Here is a 21,226-nt window from a genome sequence, read left to right on the forward strand (position 1 = left end):
ATTGGAGCGGCACGTCCCCGTATGCCTTTACTATGTCAATACCCCCCCCCCTCCCCGATATGGCTACTGCCAGCCATCCCACTTGCCGTTAACTTATTGACATAACTATAATAAAGTAAACAGCAACAACATATGTCTATTTAAAGATTTATTCTGTACACAAAATTTATTTCAGATTGCTTTCCACCAATTTAAAAATATCAAAACTCTTTCTACAGTATAAAAGGTTTTCTTTGGCCAAAATATTACAATTCTTATATCAGAAATAATAACATATAACCCCACATGATGCTCACATTGAATTGTTGTACCTTATTAAGCTATATTTTTTTTACAGTTAGGTAAATAGATTTAACAAATTCTAGTTTAAAATCGTTTTTATTTAGATAAAAAGAGTTGATGACTTCATAAAGTGGTTTGTAGTTTGCTTTTTGAGTACAAAAAAAGTCACTGCCAATATGCTGCAAATACCCACCAGGACTGTACTTCATTTGTGAGGACTGCAACCTATATGCTGTGCAACTCAACTTTTGGATATTACAGAAACTGTGAAGTTCTCCATTATGAACAGTGAAATTAAACATTATGCAAAATGATCCGATATAAAAGTTAACATACAAAACAATATGTAAGCCTATATAGCATGTAAAGTGTGTGCAAAACATTTGTAAACAACAACAAAGTTAAGTATACAACAATGATAGTACTCATACATTTAAATTGGCTATTCCAGATATTCCAAATACCTCATTGAATGTTCTTGATCATATGGTAGTTGCATTTAAAGGAAAATCTGTTGCCCATGCAAAAAAAAAAGATGCATTTGCCATTGCTGTATGCCTCAAGTTTCATTATATTTAAAATAAAAGTACTCTAACCAGACAAGAAGAGTATTAGGCCAGTCCATTTATAGTCAACACTCCCCCTGTGGAAGATTTTGAAAATATCTTCAGCAGGGGGAGTATGAATTTCAAATGGAATCAGTACATTAGGCAACTCTATTTAAAACTCACCCTCCCTCTGTAAAAGATTCAAGTTGAATTTTACTCAGCGGGTGTATGAAATTCAAATGGTACTGCCCCATGAGTTCATTTCATTTGAAATTCATACTCCTCTCAGATATACAAGTCTAAGTCCTGTGGAAGAAATTTCTAAAAACATTTACGGGGAATGTGGACTTTAAATGGATTTGCCCATTAGTTGTGTGCAAATGATTACTGTAAGGATTCCCTGCCATCAGCAACACTGTCATTACATAACAAGTGTCTCACTCAACTCAACATATGGGCTATTCCAGTTGAAATCCATACACCCCCTATGGAAGAAAATTATGACTTTAACCTCCCCTACAGCGGGTGTAGATTTCAAACTGAGTCACCCATACAAGTAACCCCATTTGAAATTCACACTCCCTGTGAGAAGATTAAGATCATGTCTTCCATAGGGGGTGTATGGATTTCAACTGAAATAGCCCATTTAAAAGTTAAATGTTAATTTGAATCAAATAGTTTTCTGATGATGGATGAAATCCTTACATGTAGTCAAAGTAATTAGGCCAAAAAAAAAAAAGGGTTGTCTCAAAGCTTGCGTGCGCGTTTGTAAAATCGCACGATTTGACAAAAAAGAAATGCGGAATTTTTTTTATAGTTTTTCCAGAAAAAATCGGCGAAAATCAGACTTTTTTCTCAAAATACCATGAAAAAAGTCGGGAATTTCCCATTGGTTTTTAAATTTCTCGTGAGCTTTGAGACAATCTTTTTTTTTTTTTTTTGGCCTTATACAAAACAAATAGCACAAAACAATACAACAAAATATTATACACACTATCACTATCAATTACATTTTAATACTTTCATCTTCAGAGCACTATTATTCTTTTTATGGCCACAACCTAAAGCTGCATGCAACATTTTCCATTGTATTTTGAAGATTTACCCGTCTATCAATATGATTCGATATAGTAACTTTTCCATAACTATCTTCAATATTTGTAATCAAATTAAGCATTTTAATGCTTAAAAACATTAATTAAGAATTTTAATGCTTAAAAACATTACTTAAGCATTTTAATGATTAATGTAAAAGTTTAAAAACTTCAACAGTTTTGCTGATGTCTTTGAATCACTGAGTTATGGCAAGTACCAGTACTAATCACTGGGCTATTCCATTTCAAATCCCCTCTCCCCCTGTGGAAGATTGAAATATTTTCCACAGAGGGAGTATGGATTTCAAATGGAAATAGCACATTAACCAACTTTATTTGAAACTCACCCTCCCTCTGTGGAAGATTCAGATTGAATCTTTCTCATCTCAGTGGGTGTATGAAATTCAAATGGAGCTGCCTAATGTGTTTATTCCATTTTGAATTCATACTCCCTCTGTGGACAATATTTCCAAAATCTTCCACAGGGGGAGGGTGGACTTTAAATGGATTAACCCATTTTGAGACAGCCTTTTTACGATAAGTTCATACTGGATAGACACCCAATGCCCACTTGTATTTTGGCCCCAAATTACAGACATAATGTCATTGAAAATTGGCAAATATTTCAATATCAAAATTAATTGTCAGTCATCAATCAACATTCAATCTTTTATTATTAAATAATAATTTTGTATAATTATGATTATGATGAGAACAAACATTGTATACACAGCATGTTTTCCAAACACTGTCAAACTACTGTTCATGAAGATCCGGGGAAGAAGTGCTTCAAAATTCTGAAGGCTCACCATTTTGAGAGTCCATTGTTCAAAAATAAGCAGCAAACTCAAATCTTAAGTATTTTGACTTTCTGAATTAAAGCAATAATGTGTGATTTGCATAAAGAATAGATTCTTATTTAAATGTTTGTTTTCACTGATCACATTATCCCCTTTTAATTTCAAGCCAAACAAATGAGGTAAAACAAAGAAAATTGCGATTCATTCCAACGCCTACAATGTGTGTTCTACGCTCGCCGATCGTATTACATGTACTGCACGAAGCATCGCACTCGACGTGTGTACATACAAGCTGACATCCACGGTACATGTTAGCAAGTACTCGATCGTTGAACTCTGAATAAAACTGGGTCGACCCGGTTTTAATACAAAAAGTTAAATTTTACTGTTATTAAAGCACTTCAGGCTTAGTCTTTTACGTGGTATTTTAGTATACCACTAGGCATTATAATTATGCAAAGAGTAGAAATCCAAGTAAAATTGAGGGCGTCGCTGTGAAGCAAATCACACGTTATGGCTTTAAGGAGTTCAGAATTACGAGCATTTCCCTTTGCATGGTTTGATATCATGTGCTCTAGTCATCTTGGAATAGGCTAATCCAGTTGAAATCCATACATCCCCTATGGAAGACTTGACTTTAACTTTTCACACAGAGGGTATAGATTTCAAATTGAGTCACCCATTCAAGTAACCCCATTTGAAATTTACACACCCTGTGTTGAAGATTAAGACCATGTCTTCCATAGGGGTGTATGGATTTCAACAGGAATAGCCCAGTTCAGGTCACTCACGCTTTCAATATCACTGCTAACACCAAGAGTTATCTTTTCACAGCATACAGGCCCAACAAATAGCTTTTTTTTAAAGTTTCTCTTGCTACAAATATTCAAAGCAGCACATCTATAAAAACATGATAGCACACATTTGAAATAATGTAAAAGCACACAACTGTTAGCACTCTTTGTAACTTTGACAAAGTTTCAACATTTAACATTGTCGAATAGAACTGATTAAAACTATTAGTTGTTAATTAACTACTAACTGTTAATTTATTCAGCATTAATTATTCACTCAGTTAATTACTCGCATAATTTATCACTAAGCATTCACGATCTTCGTCGTTATAGCCTACATAATTTAATAACCACTCTTCATGAGAACACCACTCGTTATACTGGCATATGTCCAAGATGTAAAATCTACCGGAGGGCTCAATGCCCGGGGGGGTACTCACGTTTGGTTTTGGCAGGGACGTGCCGCTGAGATTTTGGAAGTGGACCCATAAATATACCAATTTTTCAAGAAATTTGGACCCATTGATATACCAAAAGTCAAAATTTTCGGCCGAATTTAACCAAAATTGTCTTGGTTTTTACAAATTTTCCCAAAATTTTGGGAAAATTTTTGCTAGATTAAGGAAAAAATGGGCTGTTTTTGGAAAAAAATTGAGAAAATTTTGAAAAAAGGACCCATTCATATACCAAAATAGGCTTTGAAAAAGGGGTCATTGATATACCAGAAGGCCGAAAATGCTAACCATGTTTGCGGCACGTCCCGTATGGTCATTTGTACTGAGTACCCCCCCGGGCTCAATGGCTACCTCCTAAAATAGCCTAAAAATGCACCTTTTTACAAACCGATAAGTGTAGCCTATTTTTCAAAATCATTGAAGGCAGTTTACTCGTTCGCATATGTCAAACAATTCAATTAAGCTTAAAAGGTACTCATTCATATTTATTTACCTGATTGAAAAAAAAAAACCTGTCATCTGAAGGCTAAAAATATAGTACATAATAATATGAACACTATATTCAAAGTTTATTATTATCATAGTATGTGTATATTTACAAGGAGTAAAAACTTGTTAAAAAATTCCATAGTCCTGAATGTGTTTAAAGTTTCTCAATATGGTGTCAGAGTTAGCATTTTCTGCCCATTTTGATGAGTTGTTTCTTGATAGCGGCGGATCGGGTGACCACTGTGACATCGCTGTTGATATTAATGGTTTGAGCAGTGCTATCCAAGTTTGCTCCTGTACCAGTCACAATTAAAAGTACTTTCTCACCTGAAAAAAGGAAATTAGGAAAAAAGAAGATTAGAAAGCTAGCCTAACACTCACTCAAGTCCAAACTAACATAATCACTGGTGGGCGGAAATAACCAAATTTGCAATTACTGATAATGTGTCAAGGGAAAGCCGTATAATAGCCAGTCCATAAATTATTGATTATTTCATCTAAGCAATTTTGAAATTTGAACCATGTTGTATAAAATTTGACCCCTTGGGACATGTTTGAATTTGTTAACATAGCTTATTATTTTCTATGTACTTTTTCTTATCTAGAGATGTCAATTAGAAGTTGATTTTCAAGGATGCACGATACCCTCTTCTTCCAACTAAACTAGACAGTTTGCATTAATTATGGCATTTTCTGATTGCTTATTTTGCACAGAATAACTATTGTGATATCCTTGTAGTAAATTTGTAATATCTTTGCAAAGTTACTACATTGGCAACAATAAAGAAACTGAAAAAAATTAACATCATCAATGCCCCCCCGTAAAAACCCAAAATTGGTTGATTTTGCCCCCCCTGAAATTCACTTTGCCCCCTCAATGCCCCCCCCCCGCCCCCGGACACATATTCCTGGCGCCGCCAACGGTCTATGCAATTAACTTTATGTGCATGAATTGATACTGCGACCAACGAAATAAGCACCTACGTCAATACTGAACTCAAAGTGAACTAAAGTATACTTACCATTTGCAAGTTGTGGACAGCTACATTGATCAGCTATTGTGTAATCCCAGTTGCGCAGGCTACCGGTGACTTCCTGATCCTGACCAAGAAGCACCTCGGTCAATAGACGTAAACTGTTACCTTGTACTTTAGCTGTGTAACCTAAACATAAAGTACAACAAGATAACAATTTAGTTTCTTCTTGTATTTGCTTGGTTAACCACTGGAGGAGGCATAAGACATTTGAAAAACAATTTAATGTGATTTTCATAGTGTTTTTTCCAGAAGAGTCAAAGCACAGTTGTTTATTTGCTGTAGAAGTGATGATGTAATAGGAGTAACTACCATATAGCGATAGATGAATACAATTTTTGAATATATCGCCCTGTACTACTACATTCATGTGGTATCTATGTATTGAGCCATAGATGTCAAAGAACAGGGATAAAGATCGACCAGGATGGTAATTCACTCGCACCTGTAAGATTAGTATCTTTGAAAAGAGCGGTAATGTATTCAATCTATGGTTGCAGACATACACAAGTGATGAGTGCAACCTGCTTATAGTGCAGGGCGATATATTCAAAAATTGTATTCATTTTTGCTATGGTAATTAATCCTGTTACATCATCACTTCTACAGCGAATAGTGCACAGTATCAGAATCAGATCACTTCTTCCAGGACCGCACTTGTCAACAAAGATTATGGACTGGGACAGTTAACACCTTTCAAGATTTTTAACTGACTACCAGCAAAATGAACAGGTATGAATCAAAACATGAGACCAATGTCCTCTCTGAAGTTCAGCGCACTCTTATGGTTCACTTGCCAATAGACCATTTCATATCAAGATCGGAAAAGTTTGGAAAACCGTGCTATTTATCCAGTAAGCTAGGGGCTCAAATTGTACCCAAACTGGCGGACAAGAAATGTCATGAATTACGGTACCATTTTGCGCCAAAATAGCCAATGTGAACATAGGGTCATAGGTTTAAATATTTTCCTAGAATATTGAGTATACACCTCAGCTACTTCATTTTTCACAAAAAGATGCTAATGGAAAGAAATGATAAAATGTTTGTAATTTTTCGTCAGTTAAATGGGTTTTTTTTACAGAACGTTTTGTTTATGCATGCACCTCTTCCACAGGTCAATCTCTTACACAAGACATGCCCCCATAAGCTTGATTGCACATTGAGTATCCTTGGCAAAAGTACCTCTTTCATCCATAAATGACCCTTGAAAGTTCATTGTAGTTTATGATGCCTGTTACACATTGGAACTTCACACTGTACATGATGCTGAAGATTTCACACCACCAAATAAATCCCCATAGAGATATGTACTAAATTCGCCTCAAGAAAACATAATTTTTTCTTCGCAAGAGCGACACAGTTCTTAGCGAGAGCTATCATGGTTGAAATTAGCCCTAGCCTGATCCCTCTGACTGGAAAAAAATATAGGTTGACCGACATTATTATTTGCGACTGGCCCTCGAAGTCTATGTCATCTGGGAATTACCTAATTTACCTCCAAAATCATGCCAGTGTTTCTGTACAGAAACGACTGCTTAAAATACTTGATCTCTCCCATCTGTGGTACACTTGCAGGTTTTGATATTACTAATCATGACCAATCTAAATTTAGCCATAGTTATGCAAATTTCTGCTCATTTTAATGCTTACTTTAGGCTATGCATGGCTTTTTCTGAGAAATGCATTCAGGGCGCACAACCGTATAATACTATTTGGTGGTGTGAAATCTGAAGAGGTACTTTTATGCGCGTGCGATATGGGAAATTGTTTCATGCTTCAGGTTTTATCGGAATTTCTCAGTATGAAAAGGTCTATTCTAAATGAACCATGGGCGAGCAGAAGGGTGATCTATGTTACCAATCTATAGACTTTATTTCCAAACAAAGCACCGAAACCTCATGCAGGAGAGTATTCTTTCTACTGCGCCATGCTCTCTCTCCGGTATCAAGCCGCCTCACACTTTGCCCCAAGTAAAAACAAACTAATCCGGCACGGTGAAGTTGGCTCGAGATTAGAGATTAGACATTCGTTATTACATTGAATATTACACTTTTAATTATATTTCTGCATTGATCAAGTGTACTTGAATAATATCAGACATATTTTAGACATTCAAAATTTTTGTCCCGGATTTGGCCCAAATTTTGAATTTTGAAATTTCTGGGCCAACATTTTTGAAGTCCAAAATGGTGTCAAAATACTCTAGAACACTTGATCGATACATGAAAGTTGTTTTTAGGCCAAAAGTCGGTAAAAAAAAAAATCGAAATTTTAAAAGTTTAAAATTTCTGGGCCAACATTTTTGAAAGTCCAAAATGTTGTCAAAATACTGTAGAACATTTGATCGATACATGAAAATTGTTTTTAAGCCCAAGTTCAGTCAAAAATCGAAATTTTCAAATTTTCAAAATGTCTGGGCCAAATTTTTTAAAGTCCAAAAATGGTCTGAAATTTTCTGAAATTACTCCCGTACACTTGATTGATGCATAAAAACGATTGAAAGTGTAATATTCAACGTTATAACGAATGTCTAATCTCTAATCTCGAGCCAACTTCACCATCATACTAATCCAGTATCCCCATGTTACTTACTCCAAGGTGACTGGCAGTAAGGATCTCTGATATCAGGAGGTAATGAATCGGTGCATACTGGACACGTTACTGGTTCAGCCGGGCCTGCAAATAGGAATCAAATATGAAACTGCAAATTAACCTCAAATAAGGTGGTATATTCTTTTATCTGAATATGAAGCTAATTGAGTTGTTTGAACTAATAAAAGTCTCTTTTGTTCTTGCCAAATTAATTTTCAACATATGCTTGACTTAAATTTAGTCAAAGTTGGTATTAAAATGCTTTGAGATAATGATCATTTTTACATTGCTGAAAAAGATGAAATACATAAGAATTTGACGATTCAATTTTCAACAATAAATACTATTCTGTCAGTCCAACATCCGGGTTATCTCTAGTCTCGGGCCCAAACTGCATGTGGCTCACGGTTTGTTATGAACAACAGAAACCGGCTGTGAAGGAGGCTACATAGCAATGTTGTTGGAGTGACTTTCAATTTCGGAAAAAACGACACTCGACCATGGAATTTAATTTTAAGTTTGTCAGTATATAAACGGTAAATCAAGTAAGTTTCTTCCACTCTGAAGACTTAGAAATGGTTGTTTGATTCCACTGACTATTTGCGATCGAAATTTACATGACACCAATGACAGAAATCATCAACAAAAATCGAATCAGGGACTTGTTTTTACTCGAACATCATCAACCGGAAGTGACGTGACACGGACCGACAGAATACTTGATCACTACATACACAGTGATGCCAACGCCGCGCCTTAGGCGCACAATTGGGCTACTTGGCGATCACTTGCCGCTACTCAAAAAAGCATACCGCTACTTGCCTACAATTGGGCTACTTTTGCCATTGTCAGGCCGCGGCAATAATTTGATGTATTTTCCTTTCAATTTAGCCGATTTATAAAGATTATGAGTCTCTAAAGCTCCAAATTGCAATTACAATGGATTTTGTGACCATTTATTGATCGGTCAGTAACTTCCTAGCAAGTACCGGAAGTTTTAAAGTCAAGTGCTTTTCCGCCCAATTGGGTGATTTGCGTTCTAAATTGGGGTAAATCCGCCCAAATATCCGGTATTTGGCGCTTTATTGGAAGCCAGAAAAATTGGGCTACTTGAGAATCCTTTACCGCGGCCTGGCGAGTCAATGCGCCGCACCTTGGCGCTGAAAAGTTTTGGCAACACTGTACATACATGGCAGTGTTTACTGTATTGTGCTCTGTATGTTCTTCTTGAAAAAAGAATTTAATGTGTGACCTATAGAAAGAAGTGATGTGAAGAAAATCAGAATGTCTTTTACCTTTAAATATAAATTGCAGTGAAATTATGTACTATTCATAAATTTAATATGAATGATTGAAAATGATTGGCTGATTTGGAGCCAAAATTGTAAGCGTGATAATATAATTATGTTGTGTAAAACTAAGTGGCAAAATAAGTGACTAGCAAAGTGACTATATATAGTCTTCTGATTATAACAGCAACATTGTCAACTTTGAGTAATTATCAGTTAAATTGCACACATTTTCAAAAATCTGACTTCTTAATAAAAGTAATTTGTATAGCAAGGTACATCAACCATGGACAAAATATTCAATAAATATATCGGTAGATTGCAATGTATGGTTGGATCAAATGATATAATAATACTGCTGCATACATGTAAATAGGGTGGCCAGGGAAAATACTTGGATTTAGGTTTTGAGGGTTAAAACATGTTGTTTTTTATCATGCATATCATACTGAATTTGCAAAGGTTAGTTTTGTAAATACTTATATTTGCATATTTTATATAATACTGCAGCAAATATACAAATTTATACAAATATATGTTTGGGTGATAGTGATATTTTTTATGATATAATACTGAGCATGCTCAAATTTGTCCACATATTTGATCAAAATTCTGCAGCTTTACCAACCTCCTCCATCTGCACAAGGCCTCTCATTACACACTGTTAATTTGGTACTGTCTGCCGCTTGTAGTGAGGTGAAAGTGAAATCCGGACTGGGGTTGTTGCCTTTCATGAAATCAAAACATAGGAACCTAAACTCTCCGCATCCAATTGCTGTGATGTCCATCTCGCCGTTTGCGTCAATAAATCCTATATTAGCGCCCCCTATCAGGGGTTGAGACTGCTGCAACTCTGAGAGCGTTTGCTCAACTTCTTGAAAATGTTCACGGTGCCTTCGACATTTTTGGCACGTGACATTGCAAGACGCCAAAGGCCGTACCGATGACACCAGTACTTGTAGGGGCAAACAGGACAGTGGCTTCAATCGTGAGGGAACTTTAACACCTGGTTGTACAGAAGTTGCAGAGAGTCCTACTCGCATTCCTCTCACAATGGCTGTGGTTCCTCCGACGCCTGCAGGCTCATTAGGTTGGGGTTCGCCTGATTGATTGGTATGGATGGGTAGATGGAATGGAGCGTAGAGGGGGAGGAAAATGAATGTAAGAGAATATTAATGATTTTGAAGCATGACTATTCAAAGTTAGACTTTTCAATTTTGAAGCATGACTATTCAAAGTTATATTCACAGTTTATTTGTTTTCCATCAATTAAAAAACACCACCAAAATATATCAAAACAAAAAAATAACAACAGGATGGAGGAAGTGCAACAAAAAGCTCATAGACTGCAAAAATGTTGCACCCCTGTACAATGCAGTAAATTAATAGAAATATTAATATAATAACAAGCATAGAATCATAATCACAATAGTCGTACACATGGTAAAAAATGGCTACATTGATGCATATAGATTTCTTAATTCAAGATTAATTAAGATATCTGAAAATGGGTTTTATAGAGAAAAATTATTGGTTAATAAATAGGGCTGAAATTTTTCTTTTAAACTGAGTGTTAAAGTAGTTTTAATATCATTTGGTAGATAATTCCATATTCCAGGGCCTGTTGAGAAGGCAGTGTTCAAACCCCTTTGAATGGGAAGCTGGATATCATGGCTGTTTTTAGTATTATAGGAATGATTTTCATTGTGATTCATAAAAAGTCCATCAAATGAACATGGCAACATATTGTATTGATATTTGTACATGAATAGAGCCATTTTCATTTTACACATTTCTATTAAGTACTTTGTATTTTACAAATAAAGACAGGGTATAGGACTTAAATAGTAACTATTAGAAATAACACTAATTGCTCTTTTTTGTAATCGATAAACTTTGTTAATAGACTCTTTATTAGTATTACCCCACAATTGAATGCCATAAATTATTTGCAGGAGAGCAAGGGAGCAATATAACTAGTATAAAGTTTACATCTATCAAGTTAAATTAAAATTTCATCACTATTGTCTACCAAGGAACATCAGATTTGTCTTTTTTTTGTGTTTAATGACAACTTATTTGCTTTAAACAAGTTACAATACAAAGCTCCTTTATTTCATTATTTACTATTTTACACAAAATATCTATGCTTTTAGGAGAGTAGAAAACAGTATTGTTGGCAAAAAATATAGTGTTGAGCAAAGAAGATATATTACAAATATTGTTCATGTAAAGAATAAACAGAAGTGACCCTAAGATGGACCCCTGAGGAACACCAAAACTTTAATTAAATGAAATAAATAATAATAAAATAAATAATGTAATTAGAGGAATATGGTCTATGGTATCAAAAGCCTGCTACAGGTCCATGAATATACCTATAATATAATCATCACATCTCTGTGATTTTACTCATTTTAATCAAATAACTTTTATTTTCTAGGCAAGATTTAAGAGTATAACCATGGATAATTTCAATATCCTGGCAAGTAAGATAACAGAGATGTGATGATGGAGGTAGAACTTTTTGAATGACCCTCATAGATAGTTTGCATCCAACACATTTCCTACTTTGTAATTAAGGCATTTTTAGTACTCATTGTGCATAGAAAAACTATTGTGATATCCTTGTAGTAAACTTGTAAAATATTTGCAAAATTACAGAATTGCCAACAATAAAGGAACTAAAAAAACTGGGAAAAAATAAAACTAAGGCTAATTCTACAGCTTTACAAACCTCCATCTTGACAAGTTCGCTCATTACACACAGTTAACTTAGTATCATCTCCCTGTTGTAGAGAAGTAAAGGTGAAATCGGGACTGGGATTTTCTCCTTGCATGAAGTCGAAGCATAAATATCTAAATTCACCACATCCAATTGCGATGATGTCCATTTCTCCATACGCATCCGTGAATGTTATATCACCGCCTCCTATCAAGGGTTCAGCTTGTTGAGCACTAGACAGAGTCTGCTCAACTCGCTGGAAATGATCGCCACTACCGTCGGCATTCTTTGCACCGTACATGGCAAGACGCCATAAGCCGGTACCGGAGACATCGGTGCTTAACGATGGGGCAAAGAGAACAGTGGCTTGAATGTTGATGGGATCTTTCACACCACGAATGACAGTGTCAGATGAGAGGCTTACTCGCATTCCTCTGATGGTGGCTGTACCCCCACTGGTGGAAGCTGGAGGGGTGTCTATATGTATAATGAAAGCAACAGGTATGGGGGGTTGGGATGGGATGGATATCGGAATTGAGAAATGAAAAGCATGTTATGATTATTATTTTGATTATTATTACTTTTGTTGGATAAGCATAATTGCACAAGTTATTTAAATAATGTACATTGGATGCGAATATTTGCATATGGCCATATATAGGTTACTCAAATGGCTAAAATGTAGTGAAAATATATAATTATCTTCAAAGCAAGTAATTGTTTGGTCAAGTCTGCAATAATTCTGCAACCAAATAATGAAGAAGCAAGTGGCGTAGCGTCATAGGGGCACGGGGGGCATCGATATGAAATTTTAAAAATCCCATAGGAAAATTACTGAAAAATGGCTTGTGCCCCCCCTCCCCATCAGACCCAGTGCCCCCTCCCATCATGGTCGGTGCCCTCCCAATGTGATGACCCACACTACGCCACTGGAAGAAGTCTTGTTGAATATATTTTTGCAATTAAGTTATTTACATTCAATAAATTCAGTTTATTCACATGCAATTAAGATTGATATTACTCTTTCATCTAGCTGCAAGATAAATGTTATGCAATATTTGTGATAAAAGGTCCAGAACCAGTTTAATGATATAAACTGACTTTTAAAATAGGGGAAATAAGTCTTTGGAGCAAACATGTAGTGTACCTAGACATGTGGCGGGCCCTGACAGGCCATGCAAGGTCAACTATTAAATTTCATTAAATCTTTTGAAAATCACAACATAGTATTCCTCAAGATGTAAGGATTCAAAAAAGAATAGAAAAGAAAAGTAGCTGATATTCATGAAAATGGTCCAATTGGTTTTTTTTTCTATGATATTTTGTTACCTGAGTGATATGAGCAGACGCCCACAGTGCCCTGTCAATTGTGACTTGGTGATGTTACACAGGTAGCAAAAAACAGTAGACAGTGCAAACTATTCTTTATTTATATCCTTTTTGCATTGTGAACAATTTGGCACTATGTTTTTGTAGACATTTTTAGCATTTTTCAGGTTATGGTTCACATGAAGTTTTAGTATGGACATATTGCTCATAACTTGCAAACAGTATGCCCAGATAAGATAAATAAACATCTCAAAAAAAGTAACTAACCCCCCTTAAATAATGACCATTATTCAAAAACGGGTGATTGTATTACAAATCTGTCAAATGCGTTGGAAGCAGAACTTATTTTTGCACATTCTGCCACCTCATTTGCAGCAATTGACTAAATATTGATGTCACAGCGTACATTTAAATTAAATTAATGTAACCCAAGATTTGAAAGTTGAAGTAAATTGTATTGATTTTGCATTCAGTGTAATCAAAGGAAATCTGTGTAATGATATCTGAGTGTTTTTGTATTGTAAAAATGTGTATGTAAGTGCAACTTTCAAATCTGGACCTTACTACATTAAATTGACAGGTGTTTTATTGTTTTCTGGGCTATCGTATCAAATGAGGTGTCAAAATGCGCAGAAATAAATTCTGCTTCAAACACATTTTACAGATTTGTAATACAATAGCCCCTTTTTGAATAATGGCCATTATTTAAGGGGGTTAGTTACTTTTTTGAGATGTTTATTACTTTGGTGTGGCTTTAATAAGATCGTAAGCAATTCTGTAAATGTGATATAATCCTTAACATTGAGGGCACAAAGTGCATTGCCACCAACGTTTTTCTAGTATTTCAAGGTCTTCAGCAGAGATATAACTTGGTTACATGCACTTAATCACAAAAATTGCATAACACTTGAAAATCATATATTTTGCTGCTTTGCTACTTGATTCCTGGAAAATGCAGCAACACTTTTGGTTTTCAAGGATTATTAAGCATATTCAATTTACAATATTTAAATAGTACTTCATTTCATATCTACATGTACAAGCATATGTAGGCATATACACAGCATTTGCTCAAGCGATGTTTTCAAAATAAACCTCTCCTACCTGGTGGCGAGGCTGGATTTACGCACACACGACCGCATCCATTAGAGCAACATTTCTGGGCTGCGTCTGCACAGTCTTCATCAGCCTGGCACTCCTCTACACATGTTCCTGCTGTACCTTGTGGTACCTCAGGACAGGTGCCTGGGCGGGCCTCTGAAAATGATGGGATAAAATTAAGGGTTATAATATATTACCAAGATATATCTGAAAAACAAACAAACCAGAGGGGTGTATAGGACTAATAGCAAAGTAATATTGAATTACTTCTTATTAGTCACTGATTATTAACAGTGGGGGGTGCCACAAAGGGAACATAGGGGGGGGGGCAAATGCCCCCAATAAAAACCCCAAATTACGAAAATTTCCAATTTTTGCAACAATTTTGTATAAAATTTGTTAACTTTGCCCCCTCTGAAATTCACTTTGCCCCATGCCCCCTGAAATAATTCCTGGCACCACCACTGATTTTCAAATACAGTGCTTCCATTATTACATATTCCAATTATAGCTTAATACAATATTCCAATACAGTAAACAGAAAACCCACATAGGCCTATATACAGACAAAAACAAACAAACAAACAAACGAACAAAAAAGGAACATTATCCATTAGCAAACAAATAATTTTTAGTAATAGAAAAAGACCTCAGAAGAACTTAATAATGATTGCAAGTCTTTAAGTTACTACACAAACATTATTCTGGCTTTGTTTTGTGTTCTTCAGTTGTAAAAATAGCTTCAAATCATCAACCACATTTCGATGACTAAGGGTCACCACATTAGATTATAAATAACCAAGCCACAACAAATAAAGTTCTTCTGAAGGTTCAATTACTCAAAATGATTGACCATGCTAAAAGATAGTGTAGACTTTTAATAAAATCTTATCTTAAACAATGGTGTGAGGTGAAACAAAATACAAATGCTTACAAAAATGAGCTATTCCAGTTGAAATCCATACACCCTAGGGAAAACATGACTTTAATCTTCCACACAAGGGATGTAGATTTCACCTATTGAGGTAACCATATTTGGAAATTCACACTCCTGTGTGGGCGATTAAAGTCATGTCTTCCATAGGGGGTGTATGATTTTCAACTAGAATAGCTCAATATCAAAACTTCTGTCTATACACAGACTCACAGATGAGAGTTACTTTAGATGTTTTTTACATAACAGTCATGGAAAATGGTTATATCAATTCAAGTGAATAGCGTGATAACTTACCACTGGCTGTACATAATGATCTGTAGCAGTTTGATTAATATAATGTGGATAAAAAAATGAAAGTTAATAACGTGTATATGATAAAGTTGATGAGTAGAGATTGATCCAGTCACTGAAATGAAGTTAGAATTCAATTATTCGGATTTGAATCATGGTCACATAGTTATCACAAGACAATGTTATCAATGATTCCACATAAGGGACTGTTCACAAACACTTGTAAGGGGGGGCCTGATGCAAAAAAATTTCAGCGCAAAATTTTTTCAGGCCCCCTCCCTTTACAGACCTCAAAAATGTCAGGGCCCCCCTTTTTGACATGAAAATTATGGGTCAACCCTATAGAAAAGCATATAAACTCAATTTTCCAGGAAAATTTGTGGTCATTTTTTCAGGCCCCCCCCCCTTGGAGGGTCAAAAATGTTCAGGCCCCCCTTTTGCATCAGCCCCCCAACAAGTGTTTGTGAACGGTCCCTAAACAATATGAAAACGACAATGACAATGAAACTGAATGAATATACATATAACTTAATAAGGCAAAAAAAAAAAAAAGGTTTGTTTCAAAGCTCACGAGAAATTTAAAAACAAATGCGAAATGCGATTTTTTTAAATTTTTTTATTCCCGACTTTTTTCATGGTATTTTGAGAAAAAAGTCTGATATTGGCCAATTTTTTCTGGAAAAAACTTTTTAAAAAATTTCCGCATTTCTTTTTTGTCAAATCGTATGCGATTTTACAAATGCGCTGCGCGTGTAAGCTTTGAGACTAACCTTTTTTTTTTTTTTTGCCTAATAATGTTTAACAGCAAGAAGTCAAATTCATTTTCTTTATTGAATAGAATGTCTAAAAGACTAAATAGTTTAAATAACTTGTGAAAACTTATGAGGCAAAAAAAATTATTGTCCTGCAACTGACTCGTTGTTTTTTTCTCAAAATCTTGGGTCAGCATGTTTTTTAAATTAATAAGTTAGCGAAACAATCAAGAAAAGATCATTATTACTCAACCAACATGTCAAATTCTGATCAAATATTTAATCAAATTTGTTGCTGAAACATAAAGCAAGCAATGTGTTTTCCTCTCTTTTATAGTTTTAAAACATATTTCATAACTGCACATTGTACAATTAAAAAGAGTTGAATTGGTACAGGGAAAAAAACAAAACAAAAAATACCACCCGACCCTATCGAAAAAATTAATGTCAGGGCGACGCAGCAAATGTTTTGCCAAATGAAAACATTGCATAATACTGAAGAAATAATTTCCCATTTTGTCTATTTACTATGAACATATCATTATGAATACAGCAGACGGCCGAATCCGGATTCGGCTTTTGGTAAATTCATTTTACGCATGTATTACTTTTGAATTAGAGAACAAGGGATCAATGCTATACCTATAGAGGGCAGCATATCGATTTCTTAACGGTTACTGTTGGTGACCGTACTGCAATGTACCGTCAGCTAACCCTGTATGCCGCCCTCTTTTGATTACTTATTATGCTGTTATCATCTGATCTCTGTTAAAAATTGATATGCTGCCCTCTATTATGTACAGCATCGATCCCTTGTTATCTAATTCAAAAGTAATGCATGCGTACAATGAATTTACCAAAAGACGAATCCGGATTCGGCCATCTGCAGTATTCATAACGATATATATGAATACTATATATTTACATCAATCATAGTTTAAGTTTCATGAGACAAAATGCATTTATTATAGAAAATAGAGCTGTAAAATTTATGCACATAAAGTTTCACATATCCTTGGTCACCTAGTGATGTACTGATGGTGTGAATGATGTATTAATGAGCCTATGGAAAACAGATTATCAGTATTCTGAAACACATAGGGATATTGGCATGATAAACACAAAGCATTGGTAGGTGATAGCTCATAGTTAATCTGGCCTACCTGTGGCAGCTGGGGCCATACAGTTCCGTCCACAGTCTGTTGGACAACACTTCCATTCGGCAGGACAAGCCAAATCAGTATCACAAGTCACCTGACAGACCCTGTCCTGTCCTGGCTGGATTCTGGGACATTGTCCTGCTTTTGCCCCTTGTAATTGTGTGGTAGAACTTGATCCTATGGTAAATATACAAAATTAATACACATAATCACTATACTTTGCAAACTCAATATTTCAGTGAAAATATTTGGTATTTTGTGAAAATATTTTTTCATTGCATTGATTCTGAAAGTTCTAGTTTCTGGCATCACTTGCTCTTTGGCACAGTAGCATAAACAGTGGGTCCAATCTACTCATTTGGAAACCTGCCCCTTTTTCAATGAAGCATCAGTATTTTGACCCATGGGTTCCCTGGTGGCAGATCCCATAACTTATGATGTGTCTATGATAAGCTTCATAAACATTGGTGAAATCCATCAAAAATATCAGAACCATTTTATTTATTTATTTATTTATTTACATAACTGGCTAAAATACATAAAAAAAACACATACAAAGCATGTCATAAAATAAAAATTATAAAAGATTGTCCCGGTAGGCTAGCCAGGAGGAGCCAGGAGCGTGAACACTATCACCCGAGGGGTGTGACCCCTCCAACACACCGAGACAAATGAACTCAAAACATAAATATTAAATATTGCACATTTAGAATAATTAACATATTACACAAAATGTCTGCTACCATGCCAAATAAAAAGGTTCAAGACAAATGAAGCATCTCCAGTGAGGACATATCTGGTGTTATAGCCATTACCAATTACAAAAGGTGCAAAAATGATTATCTAAGAATTACCAGGTGCACGGCATATTCGACTGCAACCATCAAAGCAACACTTGTCTTCTCCATTGCAATCATAATCACGATTACATTGATTGATTGTGTTACTACACGTCACTGGACCAGACACGGCTGGACATTCCCCTCGCTTGACAGAATTATCTGGAAAGAAAATAAGAACATTTATGACACCAAACTTAGTGGTCATTTTCCAAAAATTGGTACAATTTCAGGTCTGTTTTTCATCAAATTTGGTTTAAAGTCAGGTAGTTTTTCAGTGTCCTGGCCGCACATCCCCACCCAAACTAAAGTTGAGACCCCCCCCCCCCGGAAAGGACCATATGGGAATGTGCTGCAAACATGGGTTGCATTTTTGGTCTTTTTGATATTCATTCATGCATATTTTATTCATCAATCATCATACAATGATTACATTATTAAATACATGATACAATACATACAATATTAATATTAAATTGCAAGAATATTTAGAAAATTGTTACAATTGGACCCTGTTTGAACAGAAAGTCAATGACTATTTACTTGTGTGCACCCTACATTTGAACTATACATAGGGGGTGTATGGATTTCAATAGGAATAGCCCCAACACACCTGATATTTGAATGGTGAGTTCAGCATTCAATGGTCCTGAAACACATCTGTATAGACCGCTGTGTGATGGCTGTAAGTTCTCAATGTAAAGTCTTGTGTTTGTAGTAGATTCAAAATCCACGTAGATGTACTGCGTGCCTAGAAAAGGTAGAAAAGAACATAAAATTGATCAAAAGGTACCAATTTTAGTGTTATTCTTTGCAATGTAGAATCTATTTACTTACAAAATGTATCAGTCATAATCTTCTTTGTGACATCAAAACATAGGGATGCAACTATACTTTGTTTGGCTTATACTTGTGATTTTTTATTACCTCACATGTTCATGTCCCAATTAAAATTACACTCCCCTAAATTCACTTAAGTGTACACCATTCATACATTACACTAAATGCACCTTGTGTCATTCTATATCAATCCACAATGTTATGTGTCCCTTTTTTCCTGTATAAGCTCAACAAAGTATAGAAGGAAGCCTGGGATGTGTGGAAGGTATTCAGGACAAAAATGTATTTAAGTAAATTTTTCAATACGTCAGTGGTCCGGATACGAGATGGTAATGATTGATTGCACAGATGAGATGAGGTCTCTTCCCCTTCTACATGCCGACGACCATCAAACAGCCATTTGAGTTCAATTGCATTTCAGTTGCAATGCACAACCATACCACATACTTACTTGATCTTCTTGTTGTAATCCTTTGACCCAATGGATCTATCCATACAGGTGATGCTAACTGTTGTGATGATATCTGACATTGGAAGGAGACATCATCACCCAGATGAGGAGTGTAACCATCTGGTGAGACGATGTTGATGGAATAACTTGGTGGACGAGTTTCTGAAATCAAATTCAAATCCAAGCGAGAATTCAAATGTAGCATAAAACAAGTCTGCTATCAGCCTCATTGTTCTAGTTCAAATAAGGCATACAAAATGTTAGTTAATTGGATGTGACATCCAGCATGACCTGTCAACAAAATTTGGGTCAGCTGTTCAGTTTTAAAAATTACTGTCTTGTTTTTAAAGGAATCAATGTTTTGGCTGTGTTCTGTAAAGGACATACCAAATTGAAAATCGAATGCCCTCTCAAAAAAGTAAGTATGATATACCCGCAATATCAGTACTGGATTTTCAAAGTAATATTAAAATAAAATATCTCATTCACTCCTGTTATGAATGGAGACATTCCTATTATATTTGAAAAAATATGGTTTGGTTGGTGACAAATATTGTTTTCTGAAAAAATTAATAACAAAATGTTGGCTACGTTTTTAGGGTCGGTCAGGTTACATACACAACAAAATAAACATATAAATAAACCAAGACATTTGTCATATTACCTTTCAATTGAATAGTAAATGTAGTGATTTGATCTCCAACATAGCATGAGTAGACACCTGCATCCGTAACCTTTAATTCATCAATATACAGCCTAGTGGCAAATGAAGATTCAGACTGTGTGTATATACGGCTACCTGTGATCATATACAAAAACAAACAGTCATTGATATTGACAGATTATGCCACATAAATGCTGTCAACACTGATGGGTGGGGCCAGGCAGTGGCATAGCCAGTCTAATACCAGACAGACTGAATAGACATTTTCAAACTCCACTTGGACTAATCACTGAGTTGGCACAGTATTTCATTATATGAGAGTCTATGATATGGGAGAACTAATCTGACTCTCTTACAGGAGAACTAATCTGACTCTTTTACAGTAGAACTAATCTGACTCTTTTACAGTAGAACTAATCTGACTCTCTTACAGGAGAACTAATCTGACTCTTACAGGAGAACTAATCTGACTCTCTTACATGAGAACTAATCTGACTCTTTTACAGTAGAACTAATCTGACTCTTTTACAGGAGAACTAATCTGACTCTCTTACATGAGAACTAATCTGACTCTCTTACAGGAGAACTAATCTGACTCTCTTACATGAGAACTAATCTGACTCTCTTACATGAGAACTAATCTGAATCTCTTACAGGATAACTAATCTGTCTCTCTTACAGGATAACTAATCTGACTCTCTTACAGGAGAACTAATCTGACTCTCTCACAGGAGAACTAATCTGACTCTTTTTTAGT

At 35.4% G+C, this 21,226-nt stretch overlaps 1 protein-coding gene across 1 annotated transcript in view; it reads right to left on the minus strand.

Annotated features, from left to right (window-relative positions):
* Positions 1 to 1,732: 1,732 nt before the first annotated feature.
* Positions 1,733 to 21,226, minus strand: part of LOC140159607 (uncharacterized) — a 92,897-nt gene continuing 73,403 nt past the window's right edge. Inside the window, exons 72-82 of the mRNA XM_072183102.1 lie at positions 20,470 to 20,604; positions 19,806 to 19,967; positions 19,128 to 19,265; positions 18,530 to 18,676; positions 17,679 to 17,852; positions 14,539 to 14,691; positions 12,118 to 12,582; positions 10,009 to 10,482; positions 8,092 to 8,175; positions 5,485 to 5,625; positions 1,733 to 4,789 (exon numbers count right to left, since the gene is read on the minus strand). Coding sequence (XP_072039203.1) covers positions 4,644 to 4,789; positions 5,485 to 5,625; positions 8,092 to 8,175; positions 10,009 to 10,482; positions 12,118 to 12,582; positions 14,539 to 14,691; positions 17,679 to 17,852; positions 18,530 to 18,676; positions 19,128 to 19,265; positions 19,806 to 19,967; positions 20,470 to 20,604 — 2,219 coding nt within the window. The 3' untranslated portion in view covers positions 1,733 to 4,643. The remainder of the gene's footprint in view (positions 4,790 to 5,484; positions 5,626 to 8,091; positions 8,176 to 10,008; positions 10,483 to 12,117; positions 12,583 to 14,538; positions 14,692 to 17,678; positions 17,853 to 18,529; positions 18,677 to 19,127; positions 19,266 to 19,805; positions 19,968 to 20,469; positions 20,605 to 21,226) is intronic.

Source organism: Amphiura filiformis, chromosome 8 (genome assembly GCF_039555335.1).
Source record: "Amphiura filiformis chromosome 8, Afil_fr2py, whole genome shotgun sequence".
In the NCBI taxonomy this organism is placed as follows: Eukaryota; Metazoa; Echinodermata; class Ophiuroidea; order Amphilepidida; family Amphiuridae; genus Amphiura; species Amphiura filiformis.